Source organism: Pongo abelii, chromosome 5, assembly GCF_028885655.2.
Source record: "Pongo abelii isolate AG06213 chromosome 5, NHGRI_mPonAbe1-v2.0_pri, whole genome shotgun sequence".
Classification (NCBI taxonomy): domain Eukaryota; kingdom Metazoa; phylum Chordata; class Mammalia; order Primates; family Hominidae; genus Pongo; species Pongo abelii.
Genome location: NC_071990.2, coordinates 7,265,422 through 7,280,408, shown reverse-complemented (window position 1 = coordinate 7,280,408; position 14,987 = coordinate 7,265,422). Strand labels below are relative to the sequence as shown.

Genomic DNA, 14,987 nt, shown 5'->3' with positions numbered 1-14,987 from the left:
TCAACTACCTCCACTGTGCTCTAGGCACTCTGGCCTCGGGGCCTTTGCTCTTGCTGTCCCTTCTGTGTGAAATGCTGTTCCCTCTGTTCTTGCCAGGATTAGCTCCTTGTCATTCAAATCTGGACTTAACCTTTCCCTACCCATTCAGTCACCACTTGGTATATCAAACGATCTGCATAGTCTACATCATTATTTGGTTTTTAAATGGTGTGCCCTCTCTTTCACGTAGAAGGTAAAGTTCCATGACAGCAGGAAGTTGGTTTGTCTTGTTATCTCCGGAGCCCAGGACAGAACGTGGTACATATTAAGTGCTTAGTAAGTATTTGTTGAAAGCTAAATGTGGTTAAAACGCAAAAACCCATGTTTCCTAATCGCTATTCCCAACTCTGCCTCCCAGCGACGCTAACCGACCTGAGAACCGCAGACTCCCTTGACAAGTAGCTTTCACTTAACTGCCGCGTGAACTGGGAGAAAGACCCGGCTGGGATGCAGAAACAGGCAAAGGGTTGTCAAGAGAGACGCTGAGTGATGAACCACTAGTCTCCCTCTAAACCGCAAACAAGAGTCCACGCCCCAAGGGGGCGGACAAGGAGAGAGCAGTAACCAGAGCCAGGGCACTGTACGGCCGCCTACCTGTCAGAGGAGTCCGCGTCGTCGAATTGCCCGGGTACCACCCGGCTCATGAGAAGCCGCCGGTAGTCCATGACTGGAGAGCGCCGCCGGAGGCCGCCGCTCTACGATGGAAAGGAACGGCTCAGACGGATGTACCCACGGCCGATCCAACGGCCTTGGCGTGGATCTCCGCCTTGCAAACCATTCAGAAGCCAACGGTGGCCGCCACGTGCGACGGGAAAACGGGACCAACAGATCCACCACCCTGCCACCCCAACCGGAAGCCCCTCAACGCCTCGCCCGGAAGTCTGACTTGAGCGGAAGTCCCGCCCCTGCGCCGAGCTGGGAGTCCGGAGCTCTCTGGATGGCGCGCTGTATAGGCCTGTGGATGTTCTGTGCTCTCAGGCAGGCGTGTTGAGTAGCCGGCCCGGCGAGGCCCCTGCTGGCCGTTTCTTCCCGGAGTTTTCGTTTCCGTACCCCACTGTGTGTTTACTGCGGCAGGAGGCGCCAGCTAGCCCACGAGCTGTTCGGCCTAGGGGGTCGTACCCTCCTAACTTCACCACTCTCTGGGAAGACAGACCCGAGGCCGCCCCCCGCCGCACCCACAGTGGGGTCGCTCGGGCCTCGCGGGCTGCACCTGTCCCTGCGGAGAGCCCCCGGCGCGGGCGGACGTCACACAGGGGCGTTCCAGCACTCCGGGAGCCCGATTGAGAGTTTGTGAGAGTCCTCGGTGGAGGAGGCTGGAAAGCGTTCTCCCTCCCACAAAACCCGGTGCAGAGGGAGGGAGCGCCAGTTCCGTAGCGTGGGTCCAAGAAACTATGGATCCTGGAAGTGAGCACACTTTTGTGTCTTAAAAAGTTTGGTGTCTCGTTTCGAGGTGAAAAATGGATGAGATAAGTGCTTTTTAAAAAGGTAAAGTTTGTCGTACAACTGAAAAAGCTTTTAAACAAAACTATAGTTTTTGCCAGTAACTCTCGTGACACCTCTTTTAACTCCTATCTTAAAACAGCTTTAGAATGTCTCTGGAACATCTATTCAAACATTTGATAAATACGTTAAAAATCTAACATAAACCTGTAAGGACAAATGGAAGATGGAAAACATAGCCTAACTTTAAATTAAAAAGGTAAACTGGCAGATTGTGCAGTGCCACATGAGGGATGAACAAAGTTGTAGAAATGTAATCGGAAGTGCTGGGTTCACAAACAAGGAAACCAAGAAACAAGGCCTTTGCGCTTTTTTTGCATTGGGAAAACAAAGCAAGAATTTTTCAGATCTCACCACAATCCAGGCAGCATTATTTGAAAGACAAGGGAAAGGTGAGCATAAAGTTGGGCCTTTCACTGATCCTGACTAGTCTGCTTGACTTACTTTTTTATATTTTACCAAGTGATGACATATGTTTGAAAACAACTAATTTTCAATAAACTATTCATTCAGAAATTCAGTAAAAGAATCCAGGCAGATGAGTAGTGACTGTACATTGAGAGAGCTTGATAGAAATAAGTCATTGGAATGCAGGTTTTATTCAATCAATATTTGCTGTGTAGACAGCACTGGTCCATTTGCAGTAGGGGATATTGGAAAGCCCTAAGTCTGCTCCTCTCAAGACATTTATGATCTGTAAATACAAACACTAGCACCCTTGAAACAGTGGTGAAGCTCTAAAACAGTAAACGAAATCACCAAGTGCTGAATTACAAGATGGAGATTTAGAGACTGAAGACATTGTAGGAATTTTGAAAATAGATGAATGGGTAGATGGGAAGGTTTTAGGAGAGAAGCACATGCCAGGGCGGATGACTGAAGCTTAATTTGTAAGGAACATTATCTGTCTGCAGGGAAATGAGCCTGATCTGAGTAGAGCAGGGGAGTACTGGGTAGGTAATGTCACTCCAGGCTATGGATGGCCTGGAAGGACAAGAAGAATTTATAGACTCAATGTGAGTGGCCATCCTTTCCACTCTCAGCTCTGGACAGGCCTGAGGAAGTCAGGAGAATATGGACCAGTGTGGCAACGCGGGATGGAAAGAAAGCACGGGTTACTGAAAGACTTTTTTTTTTTTTTTTTTTTTTTGAGCCAGAGTCTTGCTCTGTCACCCAGGCTGGAGTGCAGTGGGGCCTTCTCGGCTCACTGCAAGCTCCGCCTCCGGGGTTCACGCCATTCTCCTCCCTCAGCCTCCCGAGTAGCTGGGACTACAGGCGCCCGCCACCACGCCCAGCTAATTTTTTTTTTTTTTTTGTATTTTTAGTAGAGATGGGGTTTCACCGTGTTAGCCAGGATGATCTTGATCTCCTGACCTCGTGATCCGCCCGCGTCGGCCTCCCAAAGTGCTGGGATTACAGGCGTGAGCCACCGCGCCCGGCCCTGAAAGACATTTTTAAAGGAGACATGGATGGGACTTGGTATCTGAATAGCCATGCATGATGAGGTAGAGGGATGCCAAGACAAGTCCAGTTTTCAAACACATGTACCTGAGGGAATAGGCGCAGTATAGGAAAGTGAGGAGGGAAAACTGAGTTACAATGCTGGGTTTGACTTGGTAGTGAGGTGTTCAAGTGGAAGGTATCAAGTAAATAAAAATCCAGGATTTTGTGGAAACTAATAGGTCTCTGATAACATTCTGTAAATATCCTTTGATTAAATAACATAGCGATCCCTTTACTTCTAGGTCCAAAGCCTTCTAGGGAGTTATTGGATAGTAGCCAATACTGTTTGTTTTTCTCCAAATCAGTATTTACTACCATACCAAATTACGGTATACTCAGACTAAAATTTTTAATTTTTCTAATAACTTGACAATTGACATTTCAAATAAGGGCAGTGAACTTTGCTACTTTCTTAATGAGAAGAGGGATAGGGAAAAAACTTTTTGTTTGTACCTACTAATAGACACAATTTTTTTTTTTAAAGAAGCCTTCCATTGTTCAACAGTTATGAACAAGGACTATCAAAAATTTTGGTCATCACCTTCAGATCCTGTACATTTTGAAGTGGATACTTCTCATGAAAAAGTAGAAAGCATGTCAGAATCGGATACCATGAATGTCAGCAATCTTTCTCAAGGTGTAACGCTTTCAGATTCTCCAATCTGTATGGAAACCACCAGTACCACTTGTGACTTGCCTCAGGTGTGCATTGCTTATAAGTTCCAAGAGGCTCAGATGTATTCAGAATTCACATTGTCTTCCATATGAAAATTTCTTCAAAAATATAAGGAACAATAAAACAATATTCAGTGGACACATAAAGGAGGGGAATACAGGGTCTGCTTTTCCCAGTTTCACTAGCGTAAGATACATTTTGACCAGCCTGGGCAACATGGTGAGACCCCATCTCTGCTAAAAATATAAAAATTAGCCAGGCATGGAAGCGAGCACCTGTAATCCCAGCTACTGTGGAGGCTGAGACAGGTGAATCACTTGAACCTGGGAAGTAGAGGTTACAGGGAGCCAAGATCGAGCCACTGCACTCCAGCCTATGCGAGAGAGCAAGGTACATTTTTACACACAGTGTTAAAACTGATCCTTTCTAGCCTCATGAAGTCCCAGGAGTGCAGCCAGGGGACGTGACCAATTCAGTCAGAGGCAGGACAAGAGCCCCAGGAACCTGACTTCTACTCTAATGCATCTTCCACTTAATCAGTATGCAAATGATTCAGTTGTCATTTGTAATGACATTGACAGCACCCTGCATGTAAATGACAACTTTCCTGTCTTCATGAAAATGCCTACCTCCCTTTATTAAAAAATAAAAGATTGTAATGTCCCAATATCTTCATGAGTGTTGTGCTAAACATTTGATAGTCAGTGACATCTGATTCCACTAAATAGGAATTTATAAAAATACATCACAGATATATGCCTGTTTTATATATTTTCAGTGTTAAAAGACTGGAATAACAACCATCTTAATGCTGTTTAGACTAGATTTAATAAACATCAAATAATTATCAATACATAAATATGCTATCACGTATCCCTAAGTTTATAGTCACATGATTTGACTTACCAAAAAACCAAAATATTAAAATAGCAAGCTATTTGTTACATTGTTGTTTAATATTGGGACTCTGTCAGCATAGTTTTACTAAAAGGGAGCCAAGTATATGCTGGGGAAAGATACTAGAAAGCACGTTTTACCTGTGTAATGAAATATTCTAATAGCAGAATTAGGCAATGTGCAAATACCTTTAGAAAAAGCTTGTGATGTTTGCTTGAAGTATTAATGCCTTTTTTATTAATACAGAATGAAATAAAGAATTTTGAAAGGGAAAATGAGTATGAATCCACACTTTGTGAAGATGCTTATGGCACACTAGACAATTTGTTAAATGGTAAGTATCTACTTGTTAGCAATATGCAAAAGAGAGAAACTTTTTTTTGTGTTCCGTGATAATAACAATAGCCAGGTTTTGTGCTAAGCACTTTATATACATCATAACACTTAATCCACAAAAAATCTTATTGAAATGAGGATTTTAAAAAATTGAAGTAAGGGCTGTTTTTATCTTCATTTTACAGATAAGGAAAATAAGGCTCAGAGAGTAACTTGCCCAGGATTGTGTAGCTTTAAATGAATGAGCCGTGATCAAGTCTCAGACTCAGACACAAAAATTTTCTACTATACAAATATCTTTAAATATGTATTGAGGTTGGGTGTGGTGGATCATATCTATAATACCAGTGCTTTGGAAGGCCAAGGCGGGAGGATTGCTTGAGCCAGGAAGTCCAAGGCTGTTATGAGCTATGATCATGTCACTGCACTCCAGTGGGCAACAGAAGGAGAACCTGCCTCTTAAAAAAAAAGAGGGGCCAGGCATGGTGGCTCACACCTGTAATCCCAGCACTTTGGGAGGCCGAGGCAAGTGGATCACCTGAGGTTGGGAGTTCAAGACCAGCCTGACCAACATGGAGAAACCCCGTCTCTACTAAAAATACAAAACGAGCCGAGTGTGGTGGTGCATGCCTGTAATCCCAGCTACTTGGGAGGCTTAGGCGGGAGACTCCCTTGAACCCAGGAGGTGGAGGTTGCGGTGAGCCGAGATCGCGCCATTGCGCTCCAGCCTGGGCAACAAGAGCGAAACTCTATCTCAAAAAAAACCAAAACAAACAAAAAACACCAGGTACAGTGGCTCACACCTGTAATCCCAGCTCTTTGGGAGGCCAAGGCAGAAGGATGGCTTGAGTCTACTAGTTTGAGATCAGATTGGGCAACATGACGAAACCCCGTCTCTACTAAAAATACAAAAAATTAGCCAGGCGTCGTGGTCCGCTTTGGAGGCCTGGGTGGGAGAATTACCTGAGCGTGGGAGGCTGAGACTGCAGTGAGCTGAGATCACGCCACTGCACTGCAGCATGGGCAACCACAGTGAGACCTTGTCTCAAAAAAAAAAAAAGAGAGCTGTGTGTTGATGTAACCCCAAATCTGTTATTCTAATCCTAAATTGATAGATGAAAGCTATTTAGGATTTAATCATATAATGAGATACATTGATCATGTTTTTGGTTTTGTTTTTGAAATGGATCTCACTATGCTGCCCAGGCTGGTCTCAAATTCCTGGGCTCAAGTGAGTCTCCTGCCTCGGTGCCCCAAAGTGTTGGGATTACAGATATGAGCCACCACACCAGGCCCTACATTGATCATGTTTATTAAAGTAAATCTAAATGCTGTATACAAATGTCTTTATTTTTAATACTTGTAAATAATACTAAAATGAAAAGATTCGACAAGGCTTATTGAAATTATGGAATTTAATACATGCAGGTGTAAGAAAAATAAGAGCTGCCGAGGCAGGCGGATCACGAGGTCAGGAGATCGAGACCATCCTGGCTAACGTGGTGAAACTCTGTCTCTACTAAAAATACAAAAAATTAGCAGGGCATGATGGCGGGCGCCTGTAGTCCCAGCTACTCAGGAGGCTGAGGCAGGAGAATGGCATGAACCCGGGAGGCGGAGCTTGCAGTGAGCCGAGATGGCGCCACTGCACTCCAGCCTGAGTGACAATAAGTGCTATAAGGATTAGAAAGGAAGAGAAGTAATTATCATTATTTGCAAATATGTACTTTTCTACATAGAAAAGTCATAAGCACCTACAGATGAGCTATTAAAACTAATAAGAAAGTTTAGAAGAAAGCTAGATATAAAATTAATATTAAAAAACCAATAGCATTCAATGTACTAGCAACAACAAATGTAAAACAGTAATTCTTAAAAACTTACTATTATCAGTAGCAGCACAAACTAAGGTACCTAAGAATAAATCTAACAAAAAGTGTAAGATTTCCATTAAAAAACATTATAAAACTTTCCTGGAGGCCATAAAAAATAATTAAATGTTTCATGTTCAGATTGTAAAGATGTCAGTTTTCCTGAAGTCTATTGATTAATGCAACTTCATGTATCCTACCTTACTCCTAACATCCCCATTCAGAAGTGAAAAAGTTAAAAAAAAATACCCAATACAATTTTGAAAAAGAAGATGTGGAGACTTACCCTGCTAGATAACAAGAGTTATTAGTTATAGTAATTATAACAATGTATTATAGGCAGAAGGGTAACAAACCAGTAGGATAAATAAAAGACAAAGTCCAAAAGTAGATCCATTTATATATGAGGACACCTGGTATTTGATAGAGGTGTCATTATAAACCAGTGGGGGAGTTCATTTCGTTGTGCTGGAACAGTTGGCTCTCTCAATGTAGGAAATGATTAGAACCTTACCTCACACCAAATACAAAATAAAGTCCACGTGGGTAAAGGCCTATATGTGAACTGCAAAGTTCTAACTTATAAAAGAAGTGTAGAAAATGCTGTATTAGGCTGTTTTCACACTGCCATAAAGAACTACCTGAGACTGGGTAATGTATAAAGAAAAGAGGTTTAATTGGATCACAGTTCCACATGGCTGGGGAGGCCTCAGGAAACAGAATCACGGCAGAAGACAAACAGGAAGCAAGGCACATCTTAAATGACGACAGGAGGGGCAGAGGAACCGCCAAACACTTTGAAACCATCAGATCTTGTGAGAACTCACTATCGCAAGAACAGCATGGGGAAAACCGTTCCCATGGTTTAATTGTCTCCCACCAGGTCCCTCCCTCAATAAGTGGGGATTACAATTGGAGATGAGATTTGGGTGGGAACACAGAGCCAAACCATATCAAATGCCTTTGTGACAACAGAAAAGATTTCTTTTTCTTTTTTTTTTTTGAGATGGAATCTCGCTCTGTCACCCAGGCTGGAGTGCAGTGGAGCGATCTCGGCTCACTGCAACCTCTGCCTTCCGGGTTCAAACTATTCTCCTGCCTCAGCCTCCTGAGTAATGAGACTACAGCCACCTGCCACTATGTACGGCTAATGTTTTTGTATTTTTGTAGAAACAGGGTTTCACCATGTTGGCCAGGCTGGTCTTGAACCCCTGACTTTGTGATCTGCCAGCTTCAGCCTCCCAAAGTGCTGGGATTACAGGCATGAGCCACCACGCCCAGGCTAAGATTTCTTAAGACATGAGAAATGCAGGGCTGGGCATGGTAGCTCATGCCTGTAATCTCAGCACTTTGGGAGGCCGAGGCAAGCAGATCAGGAGGTCAGGAGTTCAAACCCAGCCTGGCCAATATGGTGAAACCCCACCTCTACTAAAAATACAAAAATTAGCTGGGCATAGTGGCGCGTGCCTGTAGTCCTAGCTACTCAGGAGGCTGACGCAGGAGAATCACCTGAATCCGGGAGGCAAAGGTTGCAGTGAGCCGAGATCACGCCACTGACTCCAGCCTGGGTGACAGAGTGAGACTCCGTCTCAAAAAAAAGACAGGAGAAATGCAATCCATAATCGATGCATTGACTACATTAAGAAAACGTCTGTATGGCCAAAGTATAATAAAGTAAAAAGCATGGACTGAAGATACATGCAATATGTATAATTGACAAAGATTTGGTATCTAAAATAACGAACTACAAGTCACTTAGAAAAAGGCACATAATGGCTGGGCATGGTGGCTCACGCCTGTAATCCCAGCACTTCGGAAGACCGAGATGGGCAGATCACGAGATCAGGAGATTGAGACAATCCTGGCTAACACGGTGAAACCCCATCTCTACTAAAAATACAAAAATTAGCCAGGTGTGATGGTGGGCGCCTGTAGTCCCAGCTACTTGGGAGGCTGAGAAAGGAGAATGGCGTGAACCCAGGAGGCAGAGCTTGCAGTGAGCCGAGATTGCGCCACTGCACTCCAGCCTGGGGGACATAGTGAGACTCCGTCTCCAAAAAAAAAAAAAAAAAAAAAGAAAAGAAAGGAAAAGAAAAAGGCACATAATTCAGGCTGGGTACAGTGGCTCACACTTGTAATCCCAGCACTTTGGGAGGCTGAGGTGGGCAGATCACATGAGGTCAGGAGTTCAAGACCAGCCTGGCCAACATGGTGGAATCCCATCTCTACTAAAAATACAAAAATTAGCCAGGCATAGTGGTGCATGCTTGTAATCCCAGCTACTTGGGAGGCTGAGGCATGAGAATCGCTTGAACCCAGGAGGTGGAGGTTGCAATGAGCCGAGATCGTGCCACAGCACTCCTGCCTGGGTGACAGAGACTCTGTCTCAAAAAAAAAAAAAAGGCACGTAATAGAAAAACAGGCAAAGTATATGTATTAGTAGTTTGCTAGGGCTGCCATAACAAAACACCACAAACTGGGTAGTGTAAACAACGGAAATTCATTTTCTCATTCTGAGAGGCTGGCAGTCCAAGATCAAGGTGCCAGCGCGGTCGCTTTCTCCTGAAGCCTCCCTCCCTGGCTTGCAGATGGCCAGCTTCTTGCAGTGTCTCACATGGCCTTTTGTCTTTGTGTACGCCTCGCTGCTGTCTCTTCCTCTTCTTATAAGGACACCAGTCATACTGGATTAGGGCCTACTCTTGTGACCTCTTTTAAGCTCAATTACTTTTTTAAAGGCCCTGTCTACAAATAAGAGTCATATTTTAAGGTACTAGGGGTTTGAGCTTCAGCATATGAATTTTGGGGGCACACAATTGAGCCCATAACAGTATACAACAAGCAGACCACAGAAAAAGAAACCTGTAAGACCATTAAATACATGAAAGGATGTACATTAAGAAGGTCACAGTAACATACCATTTCATACATATGAATTTGACATGTTTTGGAGGGATGTGTAGAGCAAAGGAACCCTGGGGCTACTGGTAGAACCATAAATTGGTACAAACACTTTGGAGAGTAATTTTGCAATATCTAGTAAAGTTGAAGATATGTATTTTCTATAATCCAGCAATTTCACTTCTAGGTGTATCCCCAGAGCCTAGCCAAAAATTTTTACATTGGCATAGAAGGAAACATGTTCACTGCAGTGCTGTTTTTAAGGGCAAAATTAGAAGCAACTTAAATAGCCAACAAAAAAGGAATGAAGTGTAATCTTTCAGTAAAATGAACTACATATATATGTATTTATATGGCTAAGCCTCAGAAGCAAAATTTTGTGTGAAATAAAGACTTTTTTTTTTTTTTTGAGACGGAGTCTTGCACTGTCACCCTGGCTGGAGTGCAGTGGCATGATCTCGGCTCACTACAACCTCCGCCTCCCAGGTTCAAGTGGTTCTCCTGCCTGAGCCTCCCGAGTAGCTGGGATTACAGGTGTGCACCACCACGCCCCACTAAATTTTGTATTTTTAGTAGAGATGGGGTTTCACCATGTTGACCAGGCTGGTCTCGAATTCCTGACCTCAGGTGATCCACCCACCTCAGCCTCCCAAAGTGCTAGGATTACAGGTGTAAACCACTGCATCCAAGACTTTTATATGGCTATAAATAGAGTGAGATGCTATTTATGTAAAATATAAAAGCACATAAAACAATACTATACATTAATCATTCACCTAAAGTGTTGCAGGGTATTTTGGAGTTTGAGGGAAACAGTGACACTGGACATCTATCAGACCCCCACAATCTGTTAGCTGTAGTTTTCACTATAAACCCATACTATAGTCCTTCCTATGATGTCTTATTTGTAAAGGTAGGTTTTTGGAGGTTGCTATAATAAAAAGCAAGTCCTGTGTGAAAATCATTGTAGAATAGGAAGTGAGAGTGGTGGTCTCCAATCTGATTCCACGGTTTGAGGTGCTGTACGGTGCCTAACAGTGTACATCCAAGTAGTAAAGTGTGGTTGTTTAAGAATAAAATCTTATATTTTTCTTTTAGTTTATGTGTGTTTTCAAACAGCTAATAACTTAGGACAAATACTAGTTTGAACTTAATTATTTACTAAATGGAACTTAAGTACTCCTTTTGGTCCAGAGGTACTGTGAAAAAAAGTACTGAGACATTAAGGGTGTCAGAAAATGAGGAAATCTGAGAACTTTATTCTTTGGGAAGATTATGTTGATTTTATTATTTAAGATACATAAATCAGTAGTAAAAGTACAATGGGAATGGGAAAAATGAATACATATGAGCTTCAGTACACTGGTTATCTCTGGGGAGGAGGAAAGTTAGATAAAAGGGATCATTAATTTGTAACATTTTGTTTTCTTATTTGCTCCTGATTTTAAAAAAACATTACGTCTGCATAATTTGTCATATTGAAAAATAGTATAGCATAGCATTTAGAAGTAGTAGTCTAGAATCTCAGCAGCACTGCTTAGCAGCTCTGTGACCTTGGACAAGTGACTTTAACATCTCTTACACTTCAGTTTCCTTATCTGTAAAAGAGGGATCATAACAGACTGACATCATGGGATTTTTGTGAGATTAAGCAAGTTTATATGTGTTTTCTATTATACTATCCTTGTCCTTTTGGAACATTGTATAATTTAAAACATCTTAAAATTACAGTACAACAAAAGAATTTTGAAGTTATCTTGAAATTTATTGTAATTGTATTTGACCAGAATTACATATAACACACTTTTTCCTAGCAGTCATTTGGGGAGTTCTTTCCCCCATGTAAAAAGTTTTGTTTTGTTTGCTAGCACAAAACCATGCTAAAATTCACACAGTAAATAAGGTTGAAATAATATATAATTTTTAAGTGGCTACAGCGGTTTATTTGATAAATATAACTGTTACCATCCAAGTTCATGGCCTACTCGTTTTTATTTCCTTCTTTCTCTTTCTTATGAGATAACAACATTGAAAATTACTCAAAGAATGTACTAATTCAGCCAGTTGACACCATCAGCATATCTTCCTTGAGACAATTTGAAACCGTTTGCAAATTTCACTGGGTAGAAGCATTTGATGATGAAATGACAGAGAAGCCAGAATTTCAAAGTCAAGTGTATAATTACGCAAAAGACAACAATATAAAGCAAGACTCATTTAAGGAAGAAAATCCAATGGAAACTAGTGTTTCTGCAAATACAGACCAACTTGGTAATGAGTATTTTAGACAGCCTCCTCCTAGAAGCCCACCTCTAATCCACTGCAGTGGAGAGACGCTGAAATTTACAGAAAAGTCACTGGCTAAAAGTATTGCCAAGGAATCTGCCCTCAACCCTAGCCAACCTCCAAGCTTCTTATATAAGGAAAGTGTACACAATCATATTGTAAAACCATTTGATAAAGAGAATAGTTCTAACCTAGTTCATCTGAGAGTTAATTATAAAGCAGAGGAGGTACGATTGTGATGGTCAGTAAAGCCTGTGGAGTATTAAAGGATGCATTTAAAAAATTATATATATATATATAATCTGAGACTTTTCCAAGTAGTGTTAAATCACCCAGTTAGCATGAGGGACTTTGCTTCTCTGGGGAAAATGCATTCTGAGATCTTAGTCAATTCAGAAATAAATTTTTCTAGTAAAATCAAGTCCATACTTGAGGATTAGCTCTACCAAATGGTAATTTCTCTAAGGATCAGGACTGTCTTACTCACCCTCTTATGCCCCACAGCGTCTATATGGTTCCTTGAATATAATAAGCTTTTTTTACTATAATTTTTTTTTCACCACAAACAAGTTTATTAGAGAAGTAAAGAAACGCCGGGCGCGGTGGCTCACGCCTGTAATCCTAGCACTTTGGGAGGCCGAGATGGGTGGATCACGAGGTCAGGAGATCGAGATCATCCTGGCTAACATGGTGAAACCCCATCTCTACTAAAAATACAAAAAATTAGCCGGGCGTGGTGGCGGGCGCCTGTAGTCCCAGCTACTCGGGAGGCTGAGGCGGGAGAATGGCGTGAACCCGGGAGGCGGAGCTTGCAGTGAGCCGAGATTGCGCCACTGCGCTCCAGCCTGGACAACAGAACGACACTCCGTCTCAAAAAAAAAAAAAAAAAAAAAGAGAAGTAAAGAAACAAAAGAATGGCTACTGTGTAGACAGAGCAGTCTGAATATAATATTTTAAATTTGTTGAATCAAAATGGCTGGAAGTAGCAGAGTTTACAGTGATGGAAAGGTTAAGAAGAGGAAGGAGTGCAGAGGCACTAATTCATTTTTCAAGAAAAACAAGATTTCTCTGTCATATTGGACTTCTATTGACAAGCAAAAAATACTAATTTTTCTACTAAAGTGAAAATATTAGTTTATCGTTTGGTTTATTGATTCCGAGCAGACATGTAGTATCCTAAGAGCACTGAAGATACCGACAGTATATATTCTGTGTACTTTCTGAACAAAAAAATTAAAAATACTAGGAATTGGTATGGGAAAATAGGTAAAATTCAAGAATAGTATAGGTAATACCTTTTCTCTTTTTTTGTTGTTTTGTTTTGTTTTTGATACGGAGTCTCACTCTGTTGCCCAGGCTGGAGTGCAGTGGCATGATCTTGGCTCACCGCAACCTCTGCTTCCTGGATTCAAGCGACTGTCCTGCTGCAGCCTCCTGAATAGCTGGGATTACAGGCGTGTGCCACCACACCTGGCTAATTTTTTTTGTATTTTTAGTAGAGAAGGGTTTTCATCATGTTGGTCAGGCTGGTCTTGAACTGCTGACTTCAAATGATCCACCCGCCTTGGCCTCCCGAAGTGCTGGGATTACAGGTGTGAGCTACCACACCTGGCCAATAATACGTTTTCAATGTGAGTTTGATGGGAAACACTATGACTATAATGTCTTATTTACAAGTATGAGCATTTTCATTTTTTTGAAAGTAGATGACAGCATTTAAAAGAACTTTATTTGTCCATGTTGATGTCTGGAAAACAACATTTAAAAAATCAGCTTAAATAGGGTTTCGCAAGATTGTTCTTTCCTCTTTCCATTGCATTTAGCCATTTTTCATTCAGTCAATAGATACTTTTAGGCATCTATTACATGCCAGGTCTGTACTACATATTAGGTAATGGTTAGAAAATAGACAAAAAGATGTACTTGTTGTCCTCATGAAGACAACATCCTACTAGAGGAGGTAGTCATTCATCAAATAATCACACAAATAAATGTGAACTTGCAACTATAATAAGATCAATAAGTTAGGTGAATAAAGTTACATATAAAGTATATGTAGAACATGTTATATAAAGTTACTATTGATGCTATGATGCTATATAAAGTTACATATAAACTTGCAACTATCATAAGTGCTGCACATGTAAGTAGGATGGGCATCTATGATAAGGATACTACCCTGATCAGGGAGTCTGGGGAAGGCATCCCTGAAGAAATGATCATTGAGCTGAGCTCTAAAGGATGGGTAGGAGTTAATTAGGCAGCTATGGTAGGAGAGCTTTCCATACAGAAGGAATAACGTCTGCAAACCCTGTGGCCACAGGAAGCATGGTACCTACTAGGACCTGAAGGAAGCCCTGAGTCCAGGAAGATAAGAGTTGGAGGAAGGAGGAGGGGTATAGCAGATGAAGACAGAGAGGTGGTATGGGTCAGATACTGCTTTAGTTCATTTCATACTGCTGCAACTATATCACAGACTGGGCAATTTATAATGAATAAAAATTTATCTGGCTCATGGTTCTGGAGGCTAGGTCCATGGTGCTAGCATCACGCGAGGGTCTCTGTGCTGTCATTTCATGGTGGGAGGTGAAGGGGCAAAAGAGGGTGAGATCGAGGGAGCAAGTGGAGGCCAAACTAACTTTTATTTATTTATTTATTTATTTTGAGATGGATTCTCGCTCGTGTCGCTCAGGCTGGAGTGCAGTGGCGCCATCTTGGCTCACTGCAACCTCCGCCTCCTGGGTTCAAGCAATTCTCCTGCTTCACCCTTCTGAGTAGCTGGGATTACAGGCGTGTGTGCCACCACGCCCAGCTAATTATTTGTATTTTTAGTAGAGACGGGGTTTCACAGTGTTAGCCAGGATGGTCTCAATCTCCTGACCTTGTGATCTGCCTGCCTCGGCCTCCCAAAGTGCTGGGATTACAGGTGTGAGCCACCGCTCCCAGCCCCCAAACTCACTTTTGTAACAAATCCACTTGTG

At 42.1% G+C, this 14,987-nt stretch overlaps 2 protein-coding genes across 3 annotated transcripts in view; one reads left to right on the top strand and one right to left on the bottom strand.

Annotated features, from left to right (window-relative positions):
- The window catches only part of RIOK1 (RIO kinase 1), a 28,353-nt gene extending 27,096 nt beyond the window's left edge, over positions 1–1,257 (bottom strand). Inside the window, exon 1 of one of the 2 annotated variants that reach the window (XM_024247938.3) lies at positions 634–1,257. In XM_024247938.3, the coding sequence (XP_024103706.1) occupies positions 634–704 (71 nt within the window). In that variant the 5' untranslated portion in view covers positions 705–1,257. 2 annotated transcript variants of the gene reach the window in all.
- Positions 1,241–14,987, top strand: part of CAGE1 (cancer antigen 1) — a 63,554-nt gene continuing 49,807 nt past the window's right edge. Inside the window, exons 1-4 of the mRNA XM_054557170.2 lie at positions 1,241–1,931; positions 3,527–3,744; positions 4,862–4,949; positions 11,740–12,149. Coding sequence (XP_054413145.2) covers positions 1,766–1,931; positions 3,527–3,744; positions 4,862–4,949; positions 11,740–12,149 — 882 coding nt within the window. The 5' untranslated portion in view covers positions 1,241–1,765. The remainder of the gene's footprint in view (positions 1,932–3,526; positions 3,745–4,861; positions 4,950–11,739; positions 12,150–14,987) is intronic.